At 35.4% G+C, this 21,962-nt stretch overlaps 1 protein-coding gene across 2 annotated transcripts in view; it reads right to left on the bottom strand.

Moving 5' to 3' along the window:
* Positions 1-17,779, bottom strand: part of LOC132565504 (kinesin heavy chain-like) — a 60,585-nt gene extending 42,806 nt beyond the window's left edge. For both annotated transcript variants that reach the window (XM_060230154.1, XM_060230155.1), the window contains exons 1-3: positions 17,333-17,779; positions 15,452-15,539; positions 4,088-4,161 (exon numbers count right to left, since the gene is read on the bottom strand). In XM_060230154.1, the coding sequence (XP_060086137.1) occupies positions 4,088-4,161; positions 15,452-15,539; positions 17,333-17,452 (282 nt within the window). In that variant the 5' untranslated portion in view covers positions 17,453-17,779. The remainder of the gene's footprint in view (positions 1-4,087; positions 4,162-15,451; positions 15,540-17,332) is intronic.
* Between the last annotated feature and the right edge of the window lie 4,183 nt (positions 17,780-21,962).

Genomic DNA, 21,962 nt, shown 5'->3' with positions numbered 1-21,962 from the left:
GAGTTCAACTCCATACAACAAAGGTTCAAAGACAATTGGACCAGGAGTTCAACTCCATACAGCAATGGTTCAAAGACAATTAGCTCAGGAGTTCAACTCTATACAGCAAAGGTTCAAAGACAATTGGCTCAGGAGTTCAACTCCATACAGCAATGGTTCAAAGACAATTAGCTCAGGAGTTCAACTCCATACAGCAAAGGCTCAAAGATCATTAGTGCTAGAAATTCTTCATCTTCATATAAAAACACATTCTTAAATTTTAAAACTTGGAGTGATCTTTAAGATGAGATTTACTGAACATTTTTAACTGATGTTTTATAAAGTACACACATAGCACTTAATATTAAAACCAAGATGTTGATGATTAAAAACTTGATCTAAATATAAATACACTTCTTTGATGAAGATGTCCTAATTATATATAAGTACAGAGCATTGCCCACTTCTCTCTTGTCAGTTCTCTGTAGGGAACTTCAAATATTTTGAAACTTTTTGAAAGTTACAACAAAACCAGACTCAGAAGAATGTCTAACACTCAAAACCAAAAATGTCTCCCATAAGAAAACATTCAAAGAAAGAGATCAAGATGAGAGCCATTTCCACTTCTTTGATAACAAGGCCTGTCCTGACATCAATGTAATGCCCCAACCAGCAGTAAAGGCAGTGCTCCTATAATGCTATACATGTCCATGATGTTTCTACCATTGATAAATGATATTGATTATTAGCAGTTATATATCTATCACAACCCTGCAGGCTCTCTATATCTCCAAACCAAGGATTTTTCCTTCAACAGGTAGGATGCTGACACAGATCTATATATCTATCACAACCCTGTAGGCTCTCTATATCTCCAAAACTAAGATTTTTCCTTCAATAGGTAGGATGCTGACACAGATCTATATACATCTATTACAACCCTGTAGGCTCTCTATATCTCCAAAACTAAGATTTTTCCTTCAATAGGTAGGATGCTGACACAGATCTTTATACATCTATCACAACCCTGCAGGCTCTCTATATCTCCAAACCAAGGATTTTTCCTTCAACAGGTAGGATGCTGACACAGATCTATATATCTATCACAACCCTGTAGGCTCTCTATATCTCCAAACCAAGGATTTTTCCTTCAACAGGTAGAATGTTGACACAGATCTATATATCTATCACAACCCTGCAGGCTCTCTATATCTCCAAACCTAGGATTTTTCCTTCAATAGGTAGGATGCTGACACAGATCTATATATCTATCACAACCCTGTAGGCTCTCTATATCTCCAAACCAAGGATTTTTCCTTCAACAGGTAGAATGTTGACACAGATCTATATATCTATCACAACCCTGCAGGCTCTCTATATCTCCAAACCTCGGTTTTTTCCTTTAACAGGTAGGATGCTGACAGATACCAAATATTACAGAGAGGAAAACAAATGTAAACAATCAGATGAAATATGACTTTAAAACTACATGGAACATTTACCTTGTTATACATATACACAACAATAAATTGCTCTTGATCAAAGAAAATAAAAGAATGGTTGCTTTCCTGTACTAACTTCATTTCTATCTGACAAACATATTGTCAGAATGAAAAGTCAAATTCAAATTCAAATTCAACAGCCAATCATATCTTGGCTTTTATCTAACCAACATCCAGTGGAAGAGCAAGCCAATGAGAGACGAGCTACTATTCAAACAAACCTGGTGAGACCCAGACAGCCAGTAAATATACATTATGCATATCTGTTGGCAGAGACACAAATCAGAACAACCCATTCACTTATGGATGCTGAAATTTACACAACAAATCAATAACTTCTGAGATAAAACTTGTGATTAAGTCCTGGGAAATTTCTATAAACCAAGGTGATCTATAAGGTCCTGGGAAATTTCTATAAACCAAGGTGATCTACAAGGTCCTGGGAAATATCTATAAACCAAGGTGATCTACAAGGTCCTGGGAAATTTCTATAAACCAAGGTGATCTATAAGGTCCTGGGAAATATCTATAAACCAAGGTGATCTACAAGGTCCTGGGAAATATCTATAAACCAAGGTGATCTACAAGGTCCTGGGAAATATCTATAAACCAAGGTGATCTACAAGGTCCTGGGAAATATCTATAAACCAAGGTGAAACCAAGGTGATCTACAAGGTCCTGGGAAATATCTATAAACCAAGGTGATCTACAAGGTCCTGGGAAATATCTATAAACCAAGGTGATCTACAAGGTCCTGGGAAATATCTATAAACCAAGGTGATCTACAAGGTCCTGGGAAATATCTATAAACCAAGGTGATCTACAAGGTCCTGGGAAATATCTATAAACCAAGGTGATCTATAAGGTCCTGGGAAATATCTATAAACCAAGGTGATCTACAAGGTACTGTAGGTCCTGGGAAATATCTATAAACCAAGGTGATCTACAAGGTCCTGGGAAATATCTATAAACCAAGGTGATCTACAAGGTCCTGGGAAATATCTATAAACCAAGGTGATCTACAAGGTACTGTTGGTCCTGGGAAATATCTATAAACCAAGGTGATCTACAAGGTCCTGGGAAATATCTATAAACCAAGGTGATCTACAAGGTCCTGGGAAATATCTATAAACCAAGGTGATCTACAAGGTACTGGGAAATATCAATAAATCAAGGTGATCTACAAGGTCCTGTAGGTCCTGGGAAATATCTATAAACCAAGGTGATCTACAAGGTACTGTTGGTCCTGGGAAATATCTATAAACCAAGGTGATCTACAAGGTCCTGGGAAATATCTATAAACCAAGGTGATCTACAAGGTACTGTTGGTCCTGGGAAATATCTATAAACCAAGGTGATCTACAAGGTACTGTTGGTCCTGGGAAATATCTATAAACCAAGGTGATCTACAAGGTCCTGGGAAATATCTATAAACCAAGGTGATCTACAAGGTGATATCTACAAGGTCCTGGGAAATATCTATAAACCAAGGTGATCTACAAGGTCCCTGGGAAATATCTATAAACCAAGGTGATCTACAAGGTACTGTACCTGGGAAATATCTATAAACCAAGGTCCAAGGTCCTGGGAAATATCTATAAACCAAGGTGATCTACAAGGTCTGTAGGTCCTGGGATATCCTAAATATCTATAAACCAAGGTGATATACAAGGTCCTGGGAAATATCTATAAACCAAGGTGATCTACAAGGTACTGGGAAATATCTACAAGGTACTGTTGGTCCTGGGAAATATCTATAAACCAAGGTGATCTACAAGGTCCTGGGAAATATCTATAAACCAAGGTGATCTACAAGGTCCTGGGAAATATCTATAAACCAAGGTGATCTATAAGGTCCTGGGAAATATCTATAAACCAAGGTGATCTACAAAGTACTGTAGGTCCTGAGAAATATCTATAAACCAAGGTGATCTACAAGGTACTGTTGGTCCTGGGAAATATCTATAAACCAAGGTGATCTACAAGGTCCTGGGAAATATCTATAAACCAAGGTGATCTACAAAGTACTGTAGGTCCTGGGAAATATCTATTAACCAAGGTGATCTACAAGGTACTGTTGGTCCTGGGAAATATCTATAAACCAAGGTGATCTACAAGGTCCTGGGAAATATCTATAAACCAAGGTGATCTACAAGGTCCTGGGAAATATCTATAAACCAAGGTGATTTACAAGGTACTGTTGGTCCTGGGAAATATCTATAAACCAAGGTAATCTACAAGGTACTGTAGGTCCTGGGAAATATCTATTAACCAAGGTGATCTGGAAGGTACTGTAAGATTCTTTCATATAATATAAGCTGACACCAGGTTTCGGAATACTCCATAACGCCAGGACTTTCTTGCACTTAAATTTTCCAAAATCTTAAACAGAATTTACAAAAATGTCCATCAGTGACATTTTCCCTTGCCTTCATAAATATCCACACTCACATCTGATTAGTTCACAAGAATTCCATTTCATTGTTCTGCTATCAACCTAACATGGTCTATCTGAAGGATAATAGGGTCGGTTTCAGCAGATTTCTATTTTAGGGATGGATACTGTACAAATCAGTCATCACTGTCATTTCAGTGGGCAGTCTTACCTCCATGGTATGGGTTTTACCGCTGGACGTCTGACCATAGGCAAATATAGTTCCATTGTACCCTCCAAGCACATCTGAAATAATAAGACAATAAATATTGATGTGATTTTAGGGACAAAGATATTTTAGACCCATCAACTGTATACATTTTCACCTCAGGTTATTTTCTTACTTGTACCATTCCAATTCCCTTCATTTCCATTAAACCCCCATTTCTGCCCCAATCTTCAATTTGCTCTTCTTGTCCATGGATGAAAAAGGTGAAAATTAAACAATGGCAAAAATTTCCCAGTATACAGTAATTGTGAGTTTAATTCATAGGTCACATCTGTACCAAGAAAAAAAAGTAGGTCACATCTGTACCAAGAAAAAAAAGTAGGTCACATCTGTACCAAGAAAAAAAAGTAGGTCACATCTGTACCAAGAAAAAAAAGTAGGTCACATCTGTACCAAGAAAAAAAAGTAGGTCACATCTGTACCAAGAAAAAAAAGTGTCTTCTCAAATCCATTGATAATGAAAAAGAACACCAGTTTTGAAAATAAAATTAAGGATTTTCCTGAAACAAGAAGCTTACTGTAAATAACTTTATTTGATGAACCCATCTCATCAGACAAATTTGCTGATCTAAATATGACGTAAAAATGGGGTAAAGCCACAATTGGCCGAGTTGCGGGATGAGTACAATGGTATTTATAAGACAGTTAAGGGTGTTTTATTTGTTGAGTATGTAGAATATTTGTTATAAGAGAGAAAGTTTGGTTGTATTTTACGAATTGGTGCAGAAGAACAGCATTTGAAGAAAGAAGTTGCAGCCATTTTTGATTTGAAGATGTTCAAAAAATAGAAAATGGTCATCTAGGGCCCAAAGGTGATTTATATGTGGAATTTCAGAAGGATTCTTATAGTAGTTTCTGAGAAACTGTGATAACAGGAAATGTTCCAGAAAATGACTAAGTTCCATAGTATGGAAAATCCAGAAAAATGTCAGGAATGAATCCATAATAGGAGGTGCACATCTTCCAACATATATTTAAACATCCTACAAAGTTTCAAGCCTCTACGTTAAAAAACTCTTCCAATTTAAATGAAATTTGAAAGAAATTATTCACATTTCCATCAATTTTGAAACAAAAAGGAACATCCCAAAAAAAGAAGGAAGTTCCAGAAAAAATAGTTTCTTTTGAATCTACCCAGTAACCAATGTCTTCATCTATTGAGAAGGTTAAGTAACATCTGGGTGTTAAATGAATACAGTAAATATTGAAGTGGAAAATCTTTGATAAAATTCCAAAATGTTCATGTGCCTACAACAGCTTTACCCAAGAGACAGAGATGGTACAACTCCACATAACAAAGAATAATATAAAATTAGTGATCATCGTGGTGTTAAACATTCACAATACAAGTATCATTTAAAACTGTATTTTCATAACTTAAATGTTCAGTTCAATGGCAATATATATTGCTTAATCAAAATGTCGATCCCACTTTACATGTAAATGTAGCCATGATGTCTCCTATTCTGTAACATGCTGGAAAACATTAAATTCAAAACATTGTTTTCTGCCAATTCCCTTTGAGTTATGTCCTGTACAAAATTGTCTCATTTTCTCAGGAGATACCACCATGCTGATGATATGTATAAGATATGTACAAAGTTGTATATATTTATATTAATATTTTAATCAATTCATCTTTCAACCTTTATCAGGGACATGACGCTTCGTAATCCCAGAGGGATCTTGCAATTAGCACCCGCCATTGTTTGATCTTAATTTGCTCTTTAAACGTTAAATCTTTCCCTTGTTTTCTCTGCTATTCTCTTATTTGCTCTGAGTTACATGAAATTTGGGAAAACCTTAAAAGAAATCTAAGACTGTAGCTAGTTGTAGGTCATTTTGTCTCCCTGGTAAGTTCTGAAATAGACAATGTAAAGCTTTACCAGGGACCAAGTGGAACAATCTCCTACTTCTCAACAACAGCAACAGAATGCAGACCAAAGAAAACCTACATATGAATTAGGAAAAAACCTTAACTCTGTCCTTTTAACATGTTCAAAATCCAAGATGGCTGTTTGTCTGCCATTTTGTTTTTGCGATCAGTCTCAAAATATTCAGGGCACAACTATCCATTAAAGTAGACCTAACAAGGGGCCCAAGGGACTTTACTTGGGGGTCAGTCAAGATCCCAAGGGGGAAAAGTGAGACCGCATGGTTATGAAATTTTCAATTTTGGTAAAGCATCTGAGGGCATTCCTATCCATGAAGAGTTCTTGATTCTACCATAACTGGGATTTGAGAAGAAGATTTTTGAAGTTTTAATCAATTCGACCCTTTTTGGCCCCCGTCCCTCAGGCCCCTGGGGGTTGGGGACCATAGAATTAAGAATTTTGGTGCACCTTCAGCCATGGAAGGTTTTTGTAAAGTTTCACTGAAGTTGGTTCTGTCAAAAATGTTTTAAGTTTACGACACACAATGCCTGACAAAATATTTGCAAAAGATCTGTTTGGTATACACAATTCTCAAGAAATAGTGACAACAAGAACTGTTCAGGGATGGAGAGACAGACTATATGGACCACAGATACAGGGTGACGTGTACATCGGATGATGGTGGCCTGAAAAAGCAAGGTTACCATATTTAGTACCAAACAGTCATATGTCGAAAGTCAATATTCCTATCTGCAGTTACCAGACACTGCTCTTGGGAGTGGTGCTGGATCAGGACTGTATGTTACTATCTAGCCTAGATAGCAGTTCATAGGTGCAGCCCATTTCATAGTCATCAAAGATTCTGCAATGCCTTGATGGGACAAGGGCTGTGACATGTGGCCACACAAAACAGCTAGACATTAATTGTACACTATGGGACATGGGCTGTGACATGTAGCCACACAAAACAGCTGGACATTACATGTACACTATGGGACATGGGATGTGACATGTGGCCACAGCTGGACATTACACTTTGGGACATGGGATGTGACAGGTGGCCACACAAAACAGCTGGACATTACATGTACACTATGGGACATGGGATGTGACATGTGGCCACAGCTGGACATTACACTTTGGGACATAGGATGTGACATGTGGCCACACAAAACAGCTGGACATTATATGTACACTTTGGGACAAGGGCTGTGACATGTGGCCACACAAAACAGTTGGATGTTATCTGGACACTTTGGGACAAGGGCTGTGACATGTGGCCACACAAAACAGCTGGATGTTATCTGGACACTATGGGACAAGGGCTGTGACATGTGGCCACACAAAACAGCTAGACGTCACATGTACACTTTGAAACAAGGGCTGTGACATGTGGCCACACAAAACAGCTGGACATTATATGTACACTTTGGGACAACGGCTGTGACATGTGGCCATACAAAACAGCTGGATATTATATGTACACTTTGGGACAAGGGCTGTGACATGTGGCCACACAAAACAGCTGGATGTTATCTGGACACTATGGGACATAAGCTGTGACATGTGGCCACACAAAACAGCTAGACATTACATGTACACTTTGGGATATGGCATGTGACATGTGGCCACACAAAACAGCTGGACATTACACTTTGGGACATGGCATGTGATATGTGGCCACACAAAACAGCTGGACATTACATGTACACTTTGGGACATCGGATGTGATATGTGGCCACACAAAACAACTGGACATTATATGTACACTTTGGGACATGGGATGTGATATGTGGCCACACAAAACAGCTAGACATTACATGTACACTTTGGGACATTGGATGTGATATGTGGCCACACAAAACAGCTGGACATTACATGTACACTTTGGGACATGGGATGTGACATGTGGCCACACAAAACAGCTAGACATTACATGTACACTTTGGGACATCGGATGTGATATGTGGCCACACAAAACAGCTGGACATTACATGTACACTTTGGGACATCGGATGTGATATGTGGCCACACAAAACAGCTGGACATTACACTTTGGGACATGGCATGTAATATGTGGCCACACAAAACAGCTGGACATTACATGTACACTTTGGGACATCGGATGTGATATGTGGCCACACAAAACAGCTGGACATTACATGTACACTTTGGGACATGGGATGTGACATGTGGCCGCCACACAAAACAGCTGGACATTACATGTACACTTTGGGACATCGGATGTGATATGTGGCCACACAAAACAGCTGGACATTACATGTACACTTTGGGACATGGGATGTGATATGTGGCCACACAAAACAGCTGGACATTACATGTACACTTTGGGACATGGGATGTGACATGTAGCCATACAAAACAGCTGGACATTACATGTACACTAACTAATAGGCCCAGGACTCCAGTAGGATCGTTTATTATTATAAAACTTGTAGATACTTTTTGCATACTTTATATGGTATGATAATGTTTTAGATGTATCAAATCTAACGTTTGTGTATGAATTATGATGACCTAATAGCAATATAAGGTGAGGATTGATCCACTAACGTAACACAGGTGTAATATTATTAATGGTGATCCAACAATTGACAATTAAGACAGTAGTTATGGCCTTATCATCACAAACAATGGCATTTTTTGTTTAACATTTTTTGTTTGTTTACAAAATTATCTTATATAAGTTGCACTGCAAAATTTACCACCTAGTTAAAATAAGTCAATAATTTGATTTTCAAACAATGATATTACAGATTCTTCAGATATATAAACATATATACTTCTTTATACATTCAATAACAGAGTTTTGGTATGTAAGTATCACTGTCTGTATTACTAGTCTACTGACATCGCCTGTGTTTACATGTACCAATGATATCACAGATTCTTCAGATATATTAACATATATTCTTCTTTATACATTCAATAACAGAGTTTTGGTATGTAAGTATCACTGTCTGTATTACTAGCCTACTGACATCGCCTGTGTTTACATGTACTAATGATATCACAGATTCTTCAGATATATAAACATATATACTTCTTTATACATTCATTAACAGAGTTTTGGTATGTAAGTATCACCGTCTGTATTACTAGTCTACTGATACAGACTGTGTTTACGTGAACCAGGTACCTTAGTTGTTAGCCATCAAAGATCATAAGCCTACAAGCTTACTTTAATGTTAATTGGTCTGTACACTTTCTGTTGTGATGCTGGGAGGATTTATACTAAAACAGACTAATTATACTGTAGATCCTACAAAAATGAGTGTCAGTATTTGAATTCCTGTTGGTTTTCTTACATCCTGTTAAAGGTGGACAGATGTAGATATTCCTGAAATGCCAGGAGTTACAGGAAGGGTTTGTTTTACTGCACAGCAATTTGTCTTATATATATTACATTATTGTACATAAATCCCACTGGCAAATGTCCAGGAAATTTATTCGTCATAGATAATATTATAATACACTTTTCAGTGTCAATTAATTACAATAGGATTCCATATTCTATGTCCTGACATCAAACCTTGTGCATGTTTTCTCTTCCTCTAACTATCCTTTAATTATCAAAGCATGTAGTGCTGTTTTCAGGTCTGTGTTTTACCTTTATTTTTTCAAGGAAAATTTGTTAATCTAATCTTTGATGGGATTATCAAACTGCAAGCAGCAAGCATGCTTGCCTTGCAGTACCTGGTGACTATCACACTGAACAACATACAGAAGGCCTGCCATATGCCATCCAAAACAATTTACAAACTGATGGCTACGGTATTTAAGTCTTGGATATGACAAATACTAGTACCACCATTTACAATATCATCAATAAATATAAATGTTATTTCTGATTAGTTTATTGTATTCTGTAATAGACCTAAGGCTGTGTGTAGCAATATAGCTGTACATTGTACAGAGTTTTTGGTCACAGTGAGATTGGTACTGAATATTTTTTCATTTCTACTCCGATTGTTCCACTGAAGATTTAAAGATAAGCTGACCACAAGTTATTATTACAAAAACTATCAAAAGATGCAGGTGACTTGACTCACTGGTAGTATAATGTACATAGATGGCTTGACTAAATCACGGTACATTGTTTAATGTAAAGGGCAGCTGCATTATATATATAAGAAATTGGCTTATACCTGGGGACATAATTTCCATTCTGCCATTATAATAAAAGAAAGAGTTTGCTAGTTTAACCTCAGGTGTGAACTACCCACCTACTCAAACTGACCACAGGTTTACTGTTTTCTCCAAGTATAATGATTTTTTTTCTGGTAACATCCTTTATTTTACACTACAGGTTGGTCACTTTTAAAATCTGTTTTGCTGTGAAGAAGATTCAGCTATCTACCTTTAATTGAAAGTCCTCATAAAGTTTACCAGATATGAATTAATATCACAAAGTCTATCCTTAATTCATAACTGAACACCTCAGGTCCAACCACATGAACTATTTAGTTTCACTCCTAAATAAAATGACCTTGATAATAGATCAAGGTGACATGACCTATTGGTAATGGCACTGTCACTGCTTCAAATGGACGTCAATAAATAGATAAAGTATTCTCCAAGTACACTAGGAAAGACATAGATTAAGATGCCATGTGCATATAACATAAATGAGTTTATTTTGGACAGTATTTGAGAAGATGGCGCCAATACCAATATAATAAAAAGTCTACAGTCATGCTACCTGGGACTGCAACAGACACAAATTGTGTCCAGCATGGGTAATTACATACATCCCATTAGAGTTTTGATACCAATGCTGAGATTCCTCAAGGCCTCACACAATACATATCTGGGATGTGGTATTTTTTTCTCATTGCTTGGAAGAAAATTTATGAATTGGAATGAAAATTTTCAGGAGTAAATTTTCAATTCTAGGAATTTGGCTTATATATGAATATTTTCCAATGGGATCTGGGGCCCCATTATCTTAACCAGTATTCCATGTGTATTTACTATAAAGTTAAACCACAGCTCCCTGTGTATTTACTATAAAGTTAAACCACAGCTCCCTGTGTATTTACTATAAAGATAAACCACAGCTCCCTGTGTATTTACTATAAAGATAAACCACAGCTCCCTGTGTATTTACTATAAAGATAAACCACAGCTCCCTGTGTATTTACTATAAAGATAAACCACAGCTCCCTGTGTATTTACTATAAAGATAAACCACAGCTCCCTGTGTATTTACTTTAAAGATAAACCACAGCTCCCTGTGTATTTACTATAAAGATAAACCACAGCTCCATGTGTATTTACTATAAAGATAAACCAAAGCTCCCTGTGTATTTACTATAAAGATAAACCACAGCTCCCTGTGTATTTACTATAAAGATAAACCACAGCTCCCTGTGTATTTACTATAAAGATAAACCACTGCTCCCTGTGTATTTACTATAAAGATAAACCACAGCTCCCTGTGTATTTACTATAAAGATAAACCACAGCTCCCTGTGTATTTACTATAAAGATAAACCACAGCTCCCTGTGTATTTACTATAAAGATAAACCACAGCTCCCTGTGTATTTACTATAAAGATAAACCACAGCTCCCTGTGTATTACTATAAAGATAAACCACAGCTCCCTGTGTATTTACTATAAAGATAAACCACAGCTCCCTGTGTATTTACTATAAAGATAAACCACAGCTCCCTGTGTATTTACTATAAAGATAAACCACAGCTCCCTGTGTATTTACTATAAAGATAAACCACAGCTCCCTGTGTATTTACTATAAAGATAAACCACTACTCCCTGTGTATTTACTATAAAGATAAACCACAGCTCCCTGTGTATTTACTATAAAGATAAACCACAGCTCCCTGTGTATTTACTATAAAGATAAACCACAGCTCCCTGTGTATTTACTATAAAGATAAACCACAGCTCCCTGTGTATTTACTATAAAGATAAACCACAGCTCCCTACAAGTCCTTTGTTGATCTTTACTCACTTCTATACATTCCACTATTGCTTGCCTTATGACAAATCACCATATGACTTTGAAGAAAACAAAACAACGGGAACTGAAGTATTTCAAAGATGGGAAGACTGTAAACAACACACATGTATACTTAAAAGTGTCTATTAATAGTAAACAAAACAGTTCACATGGTTGAGCTCTCACAACAAATGACATAACCTTTATTGAGATATGTACCAGTATCCCTCCTCCCAGCCACAAAATGCCCACACAACCATTTACTGCACAGTTACAAGTAATCTGCCTGATAATGCTGGAGGGGGCTCACTGCCAACTAAGTCATGTGGAATACACACACATCTGTCTGAGCAGGCTCTAAATCTCAATGAAGCAGATATCCACCAGTCTTAAACGTTCAAAACATTTCGTTTCCACTAGAAATACATAGTAAATACACAAATTTCCTAATATTGTAAAACGTATATTTAATGTGCCAGATTTTACCAAAACAATTTAATGTAAATGGATTGCACAGATTAATCAATGAAGTTGTATATTTTTTTTCATTCAAACCTTTATTTTCGAAGAAGGTATTATACTTCATCCTTCAAAAATTGTGAGAAAAATATTAGATTAATAACAATAGCATTCTCAGGTCTCAGGTGATATACATGAAATTTACATAGAAATATAAAGGAAATATCCATCGACAATCGTAATGCATAGCATTTAGTAGACCCTTGAGTATGTTTTTGATTCCAAAAACTGAAGTTTGAGGGACATGTCTATTTCTTATGTATTGTTTTATGTCGATGAATTACCAAAATTACCTTTTCTGGCATTATCATGATACAAATACTCTTCAGCCAATACACCTGACATTTACAGTGGAGTGAGTTTGAGCTCTATATCACTGTAAGATTGTTAGTCAGAGCTCAACTAGTGTAGTATTTGAGTCAAAGAAAGGTAACATTTTAGGAGTAAGATTGTAGATCCATAGTGAGTGGAGTTTTCCTATCCTGTCCTACTACATACATACTGCAGTATAAATGTGTGCTCCAGCTGCTCGTCCAATAATCAATACAAGGTTAGATGGGGCGGAGTCTCGCTACTTAGCTAGTGCTGACTCATTCCAGTCATCACTCTCACCTTCAACCAACATGTTAGATGAACATGGTTGTTTTGCATTTTTTGCACTTTTAACAATTCATAAATATGTCTGTTTAATGAATTATTTCAATCAGATAAGTGGTTTTGTCAAACTTCAATTCTTTATCTACCTTGTATTTGGTCAAGGGGCAAATTATAGGGAATAATCTAGGATATAGGGGAAAGTGTTCTTTTTGTGACCAGGAAAACAGCCTGGGTTCCGAAGGGCCACAGGAAGAAACTTCCTGGGCTGTAATTGATCTAAATTTTTCAGCACTTCGTGATTGACTGTAACAACTTATGAATAATGAATGATTTTTAAAAGAACAGATGGTTTATAAAATCTATCAAATTCTTCTCAAAAACAACAAAACCGAAAGATCAAAATGTATTTTATGTTGAAACAGGGAAAATTCAAAGAGCAATAAATTAGGAAATATATTGTAAGATTTAAGTGTAACATTCTGTAAGAGGGAAATTTTAGCTGCTAGGGGAAACTGTATTAATCACTGAATTATTTCATTATCTAATAAAAAGAATGAAATGTAGAACTTCTAAAACATATACCTCAATAAAAGTGTGTGTATTTTTTTTCAATCCTTTTATACAGTGTAATTCATTACCAAATCTGTTTCCTTTAATTTCAAGTGTTTGCTATATCTATATTTCTTTAATGTAAAAAAGAACAGACAACATAAATATATAATGCTTATGTAGAGTTTCACAGAAATCCAGTAGATTTCACTACCCAGAAAAGAGCACAATATTATATAATATATGATATTATATCGAGCTATATATCAAATGTATATTACAACAGATGAAAAAGTCACATAATTTTTTCATCTGTCCCAAAATCACATATATATTTATCTATATATGTACTTATTAAGGTACCAAGGGGATATATATATAGAGAATGAAATCTGTATAAGAAGCTATAATAAAATTAACTGTTCAAATCCAAGATAGCAACTTTTCTGCCATTTTTTTTACCATTAGTCCCAAAAAGGACACTACACAACTACAGACCAGGGGAGATCTTGATAATATGTAATTTAACAAATATAACATCATGATCTATCAGTTATATTGTTCTTTAATCAGTCCTAAATCAGACATACAAAAACTTGTGACTAAAGGAAATCTGCCTATGATCCATCCAGTACTTCTCAACAAATTTAAAGCAATAACAGAAATTGTTTAAAGACAGGAGGACAGACAACCAATGGACAATGAACTAAGCACAAAGGGTGATTTGAACAGCCTCTCTTCTGATGATAGTCAGCAAATACCAGTCAGAAAATGTGATGGAAGGCAGTTGTAAGTGCATGTTGTTGTTTTAAGATGCTCCTTCCAGTAAAGCCACCTAGCCTTCTGATGTTTGTGCGTGTACAAGATGTAGCATTGCGTTGTGTATACTGTGTCCTGGTATTATACCACTTGTCTAAATAAATGACTCCTATAATATAGTACCTACAACTTTTGTAAATGATACCATTATGGCACAAATGTATTCCACTACTTACTATCACATTGGCAAATCTATCTTATAACTACCTCACATCTAGGAATGCAGGTATTTAGCAACCTGTGACAAAGTAGTCCATTAAATAATGATTTATAATTAACATGGTGTATGACTACACACACAGTAAATGTTGGTATTTGTAGGCGGAGTAAGTACAACATGTACTGAAATTTGTAACTATTTATGTGTCTGACTTTAAAACCAGAATATCATCAGGTGCAACTCTGATGTTATGATATCATAGGATAATTAACTCTCATTATAAATATAAATTGAATCTGTTGAGCGGTTCTGAAGGTAAGACATTGATTCAAAACATATTGGATGGGACGGATATGTGTTGCACTATGTGCCCCTTGTAAAAAAGGCATAAAATGCTGCTGCTTTTATAGATCGACACATCATGCAGACAGTATATATTTCTGCACATTAACATATATATATGCATTTTAGCAGAATGTGAAGCTTTACATTAGTGTCGATAAACTGACACAAATGCTCAGTGTTTTTTCTTTATTAGAATAACATGCATATGTCATAACATGAAATATAATTATCTTAAATGGACTGACATTATACTCCTCTCAGATAGTGCATAATTACGTATTTCTATTAACAGAATTATCAATAAAAGCACATGATCACAATACTACCATAAACTTTTAATTGACAAGATGTAAACTTTTCATTTTGTTGAAAGCAACATAGACAAAAAGTTTAACAGCAGCATAAACATCAAAGATAAGATAATTAGTCAAATTTTAGCTCATCGAAATTATATCTTACCAGCAACAATGGGTTTGGCAGCAGTCTCGTAGACATAATCCTGACTCACGTTGGGCTTCAACACTTTATCAAACACAAACAGCTTTCCCTGGCAAACACAAATTTACTTGTTAATATTACTTCAATATAAATATCCAATTGTTAAAAGCATGTATACATGAAGATGTGACAACAGGCAAATTAAATCTTACATAACATATATATCAATCACTTTCTTTGCTGTAGTACAATAAGAAAATATCATTTTGGTAAATAATAGATAGCACATTTTTTTTACTTGTATTTAGTGGATTTCAAATAACACCAATACCATTTAAGTAAAAGTTCATCTGATTTAAAAGAAATCTACTAATTTAAGGTAAATCAATCTTGGTCATGAGACATCATAATCACAAATTACTGTGACACACTAATATTATGGCCTAATAGATATTTCAGTGTTGTTTCAGAAAAAGAGACTGGACTGCTACAGTGGAATTCAGGTTTTAAATATGATACAAAAAGTGTTGATTGACACTTTCAACAGAGCCGTATAACCTTATTAGATAAGTAACACTTTATATATCAATATCATAAAATATTACAAAAGTGAAATGTATGATATTTTACAAAAAAAGCAACATATTTATCTTAACAAATTACATTTAGTTCAATGCTCAAGATACACTGCATATTAGCATATTTACCCCCTAAAATTGATGGAATACATGTTAATGGTAAAATTTACAAATACCCATATTGCAGTAATATTTTCATTCACCCATGCACGTTTAATAACATGTTTATGTGATCCAGACTTTCCAAGACACCCTTTCTAACTTTGTATTATCATAAATGCCAAAACTCTTTAGTATCAATGATTTTCCCTTCTCTAAACCTGTAAGTATTTCAATGATTCTGATCATGTCTCATTTGGAAGTCGACGACCACCATGATCGTGACAGTCAATCCTAAGTGGTAAGGGGCTTTATAACCTCCATCATTTTCAACACTGAAGCAAGTAAAATCATTAAATAAATGAGCAACAACCAGGTTAATATTGTTTTATTCATTAGATTAGGAAATATCATGCAAGTCAATGAAAGGTAGCCATAGTTATGCTGAAAATATTTAACCCTTAAGGTTGGAAAAGAAAGGGTCTTCATCCATTTGTTAAAATATTACATCAAGAGCACTGGTTGGCTTTCAGAACATCATGTCCAAAATATTCTTTTGAAAATTCAATACAATTTTAAAATTCTATTTGTACATAGTATCTTATTGCTGCTAAAAAATTGCCTAATTATAATATAATGCGAAACAACAACAAAGCATTGAATCAATATGATAATGCTATCACGATAATGGAAATTCCATGTCATATACAATAAAAGATACATTTTTAAAACAACTGGTGTAGACAGTCTTGTTCAACAGAATTTATTTGTAATTTTTTAGCACCAAATATATTGTATTAGTGATATCAACTGCTCAACAATGATGTATAGTTGACAGCCTCAGCACCAGTTGCCATGATGTAACACACTGCAACAGTAACCAATCAATGAAGCTCTAACGTGTCTGCATCAGAGGTCAACTTGTTGACCCCACAAACCAAATATCAGTTTCAAACAAAATTTAGGTGGTGAGTTATTGTGTTACCTGCAAATTATATTTTATATGTACAAAGTTATTTTTTCCTAGTTAACATAATATAGATACTGATGCACACATTGAGCTCTATACGTTTTCTTCGGATACATATTTTGTCATGAATTATGATGATAAGATTTGTCATTTATAAATTATACATTAATGTGAATCACGAGTTACGGTGACAAGTCAAGCGCCAGGCAATGCGTTTAAGAATATGTAGACAATGACATAGATTAGCATACTTACTCCACAGTTGATTGAATCATCCGTTGGAAACTTGAGGACAAATTTACTCCCTGCCTTTTCCTCTGAAGAGTTCAGCGGTCGAACACGACACACCACCTTAATGCCACATTCATCACCCATTTTGGGGTTCTGGAATGCCTCTAACGCTTATAATATTCTTAATATATACATACAATTGACAACTAAGGTAAAATCCGTATCATAACATGACTGGGGTACTCAAGCATCCCCCTCCATTTGAGCTGATAATCAGAATGCAGGTAACAAGCCTGGTCACCGGCCTCAGCCCTGGGTTGGAGACAATTGATGATGACAGACTTCAGGCACAAGGGATTGCCCAAATTTCTACACTGTTGATTAAAAATGAAAGAAAGTTAATACTTCAACACCAAATCCAATCGCTTTTGTCGAAAACTAGCTGAACAGGCGACATTTGCGATGCGAGTGTTCGTGGATCTATCCTCTTCCTTCCATCTTTAATCTATTGAATTGTGGGAAATGACGTTATCCTTCTACTCGGAACCTCTTCGGCGTTTCCATATGAAGACATGGGATGCTGTCCAACACAGTTTTGTCCAAGGCCAGTAACTTAACTAGTTGATAGGCCTAGGTCATTTTGATAATTTTAATAATAAATTAATGGCAATGATTACACCTATAATCGCTAATCAATTATATTTCTAATTCAGTCGTTGTTTTATAATACAGTCGCGGAGAACGAGTCAAGATATCAGATAAAAATGTTGAAAGCTTTTAAAAAGTAAGTCTGGGCTCTTATCGATGTTTGGTCTTAAAATTCAATTTTATTTTTACAAATACCGTAGCAAAGACAGATTCTCCAATAATCACAAATGCAGTAATATTCCTCTTCTCTGTTTTTAGCCTCGTTCTCACGGAACCGCGACAATTGGTGTCGCTGTAATATACTTCCTGTCCGAGTTGGATGTGAATGTTTTTTCATTGTTTTATCTTATTCTACAGTAAAAAAACTATTAACCAAATCATGAAAGCTGTATGGGCCTGTAATTTTATAGGAAAACATAGTTGTATACGTCTTGTCTGCAGGTGTCATCGCAAAACGCGGTATTGTCATTAATTATACCAGTAATTTAAACAGATTTTTATTGTTGATACAAGCATAGATTATTATCAAAAGTTGTATTGATCTATATTTTCTGAAATAAAACACTCTTTACATACGTTTGATGCCAAAAGGAAACAAATGACCAGTTTTTATTCGTCTCCAAATCTATGTAATTTACGGGACTGAAATCCCAATGTCGACAATATTGTCACGTTTATTGAAAATCCTATTGTTTTCGTGTCCATTACATAGCATACCTGGTAGATGTTTAAGAAAACATTGACTTTGGAAAGCAGTTGGTATTTATAATAAACAATGCTGAACTAAATTCAGAAAAAGAAATGAGGAAATCAAATATGTAATACACGAGACCATTAATTATCAACATGTTTCAGATCACGAGTAAATAAATACGATAAATTAAGCTGTATAGTAACATACTTAAGCTGTCAACAAGGTCTTATCTGCATATATGGTTAAAATTATTATAAAAATCGAATTAAGATAAAGAAATGCCCATGCATTATAACTTACTGGACATAATTTACGAGCTAAACATGGCCAAAGTGCTGTTCGGTTGTTTCGACATTTAGACTTACCTGATGTCATTGGAAACACAGGATCTGGTAATGTTTCGAGAAAATAATACTTCGAGTATATTGTTGTCTCCACGTGAGTATATCTAGTGATGGTTAATTCTATTGATGGGTTAATGACATGTTTGTTTTACCTCATTTATATTATTTTAAAAGTTTGGTTTGACTACGATAACCAGTTCAGACCCAGACACGTTCGTCAACACATACAAAGATTCCAAGGAGTAATTGGAAGAAATGTTCCAAAAACAACTTACAAAATTGGAGAGGTTAACACAACAATACAAATCATTTATACAAAGAAAGATATGCTGCCTAAAAATCAGGTTCTTGTCCACATGGATTGTAGTTAAAATTATACCTGCCAAAAGATGGAGGAGACACAATCCGCCTACTGGAACGCATCGACGGAGACTCTGCACCCAGTCATGTTTTATTATAGGGACTGTCATGATTCCTTGTGTCACAAGAGTATGGTGTTTTCTTAAGAGGTCTTACATCACGATGCGACAGTGGTGCCACTACTAGCATTGCCAGAGATTATGTTCCATATCTGAAACATGTCCATTATTGGACCGACACACCCTCGTCTCAATACAGAAACAAATCGGGTTTTGATCTGATCAATGAGTTTGAGGTAATACACGGTTGTAAAGCGTCTTGGCATTGCTTTGAGGCCGGACATGGGGAGAGTGCATGTGATGACGTAGGCGGAACAGCCAAAAGGAATGCAGATATTGCAGTTAAACAAAACAAGGCCGTTATCCAAGATGTTTTTTTTTTTCATTGGCCTCTCGGTCTGAGGGCAAAATTGAGTACCATTTAATCACGAGAGACAAATACGGACGATGCAGTACTGAGTTTGATGCGCGACAAGAAATGGCCAAGACAATAGAAGGAAATCTCTATTTGCATGTTATCACAAAGGATGTACATGGCCAGATGGTAAAGAGATATACAACTTGAGCGTGTGAAAACTGTTTCTGTGAAAAAAGATTCAATAGATATTCTGACTTTGGACGGGAGATAATTGAGATTAGGAAACAGCTTAATCAAACGAGATTATTGGAGCACGTAGAGGAAGACAATGTGGAGCCATCTTCAGTTATAGCCAACGATACAGTCGCCTATGACAAAGATAATTTTGCTGTGATAACGTAAGATCACAAATATTACATTGGTAAAATTATGGAAAACGACCTTGAAGAAATCACGTGTTTTGTGGATTTCATGATACAGAGTAAAACAGTTATGAAGAAGTTCTGTTGACCGAATAAACCAGACAGAGTATGGGGTCGACAGCAGAGATATCTTTTTTTTTTAAAGAATTGATAATCCGGTCCCTACTTAAAAAGGCGGACGCATGAACAGCGTTTCTGACGAGGTACTGAAGTTTATGGATTACAACTTAAATTATATTTTTCTTTTTGTCAATTTTTAAGCATTTTTCCGGTCCATTTTCTGACTTCTGTGAGAATGAGTCTTTAATATGGCGACCCCTTTTATTTTATCAGTAGAACACAAGAAATTGTCTTAAAATATCTCCTGTTACTTTTATAGATGTCTTTTCTTCTTCTGGGGCTAGGTCAGTTCGTAAAGAAATGATAATAAATGAATAAATACTGGAACAATAATCAAGGTAAGGTGAAATAAAGCCGTTGAAGTAGGGGTTTCTTGTAAAAATAGGAAAGAATTTTTGATTCTACATAACTGATAGATTTTAAAGTTTAGTTTTTAAATAACATCTTGGACATGTTTGTTCCCTGAAAGGTAACATCAAGTACACACCAAGTAGTTTTCCATGTCTAACAAGTTCTAATCTTAGGTTGTCAGACTCATTAAATTCAATACTTAATTCACGTGTAACTTTCTCTGTTTGCTTCCCAACAACATCACTTTAGTTTTCTCTGTGCTTCTCTAAGAAGCCGGAACATACAGCTAACATAGAGCAGAGACGGATATAACGCATTCTAGCAATCTACAATTACATCATTCGTGAGATCGGCATGACGTTCTAGTAATCTACAATTACATCATTCGTGAGATCGGCATGACGTTCTAGTAATCTACAATTACATCATTCGTGAGATCGGCATGACGTTCTAGTAATCTACAATTACATCATTCGTGAGATCGGCATGACGTTCTAGTAATCTACAATTACATCATTCGTGAAATATTAATATAGGAATACTATAAAGCTGTCGTCAGATTATAAAATACTGAAATGAGATCTAGACATCACGCGCAGGTATGACGTATGTGTATCTGTAATTGCTAGAATGTTTCAAGTGTTAAATACACACACACACGCACGCACGCACGTACACACAGACTGTAGTGTTAGAAGTGAACGAAATTTCAACATTATAACATACAGTGACAACCGTTCATATATTAAAATCTATTTATTTATTTTACAAAAACAAGCCATCAGAAAAACCGTAGTGTCCTTTGAACCTACTGCAAGTGAGTTGTAAATGGATTCTAACTCCACTTTCTATTCATCTATTGATTGATTTATTGTTATGACTCAGTGACATAAACTACATGAAATAAATCAAGTTAATACTTGACCTGTTTCATTACTACATGTTGAACAACAGCACACAACTCTGCTAGCCTATCAAAAGTAACGTAACGGACAGTGACGTCATTTTTCATTGTAAGTGGTCATATCTAAAATAATTCAAAACAAAAATAAGAATACCCCACTCCCAAACTCATTTCCTTAAGTGTTACTTCTTTTTTTTTTAAACAAAAACTAAATAATCATATTATTGAATTTTCATTGCAGGTAAAATGCATTCATAATTCGTTATTGTATCATTTTGGACTGAGATGTGGTTTTATGAAAAAGCGTGGCTATTAGCACGGACTTGGATACTTCTGTACCAGATTTTCATGTTCCCAACCGAGTGCACCCAAAAAACGATATCACATGACTAGC

Source organism: Ylistrum balloti, unplaced genomic scaffold (assembly GCF_031769215.1).
Source record: "Ylistrum balloti isolate Yb309-2 unplaced genomic scaffold, AGI_CSIRO_Ybal_v1 Utg369724, whole genome shotgun sequence".
Taxonomy (NCBI): domain Eukaryota; kingdom Metazoa; phylum Mollusca; class Bivalvia; order Pectinida; family Pectinidae; genus Ylistrum; species Ylistrum balloti.
This window is presented reverse-complemented; position numbering and strand designations above follow the sequence as displayed.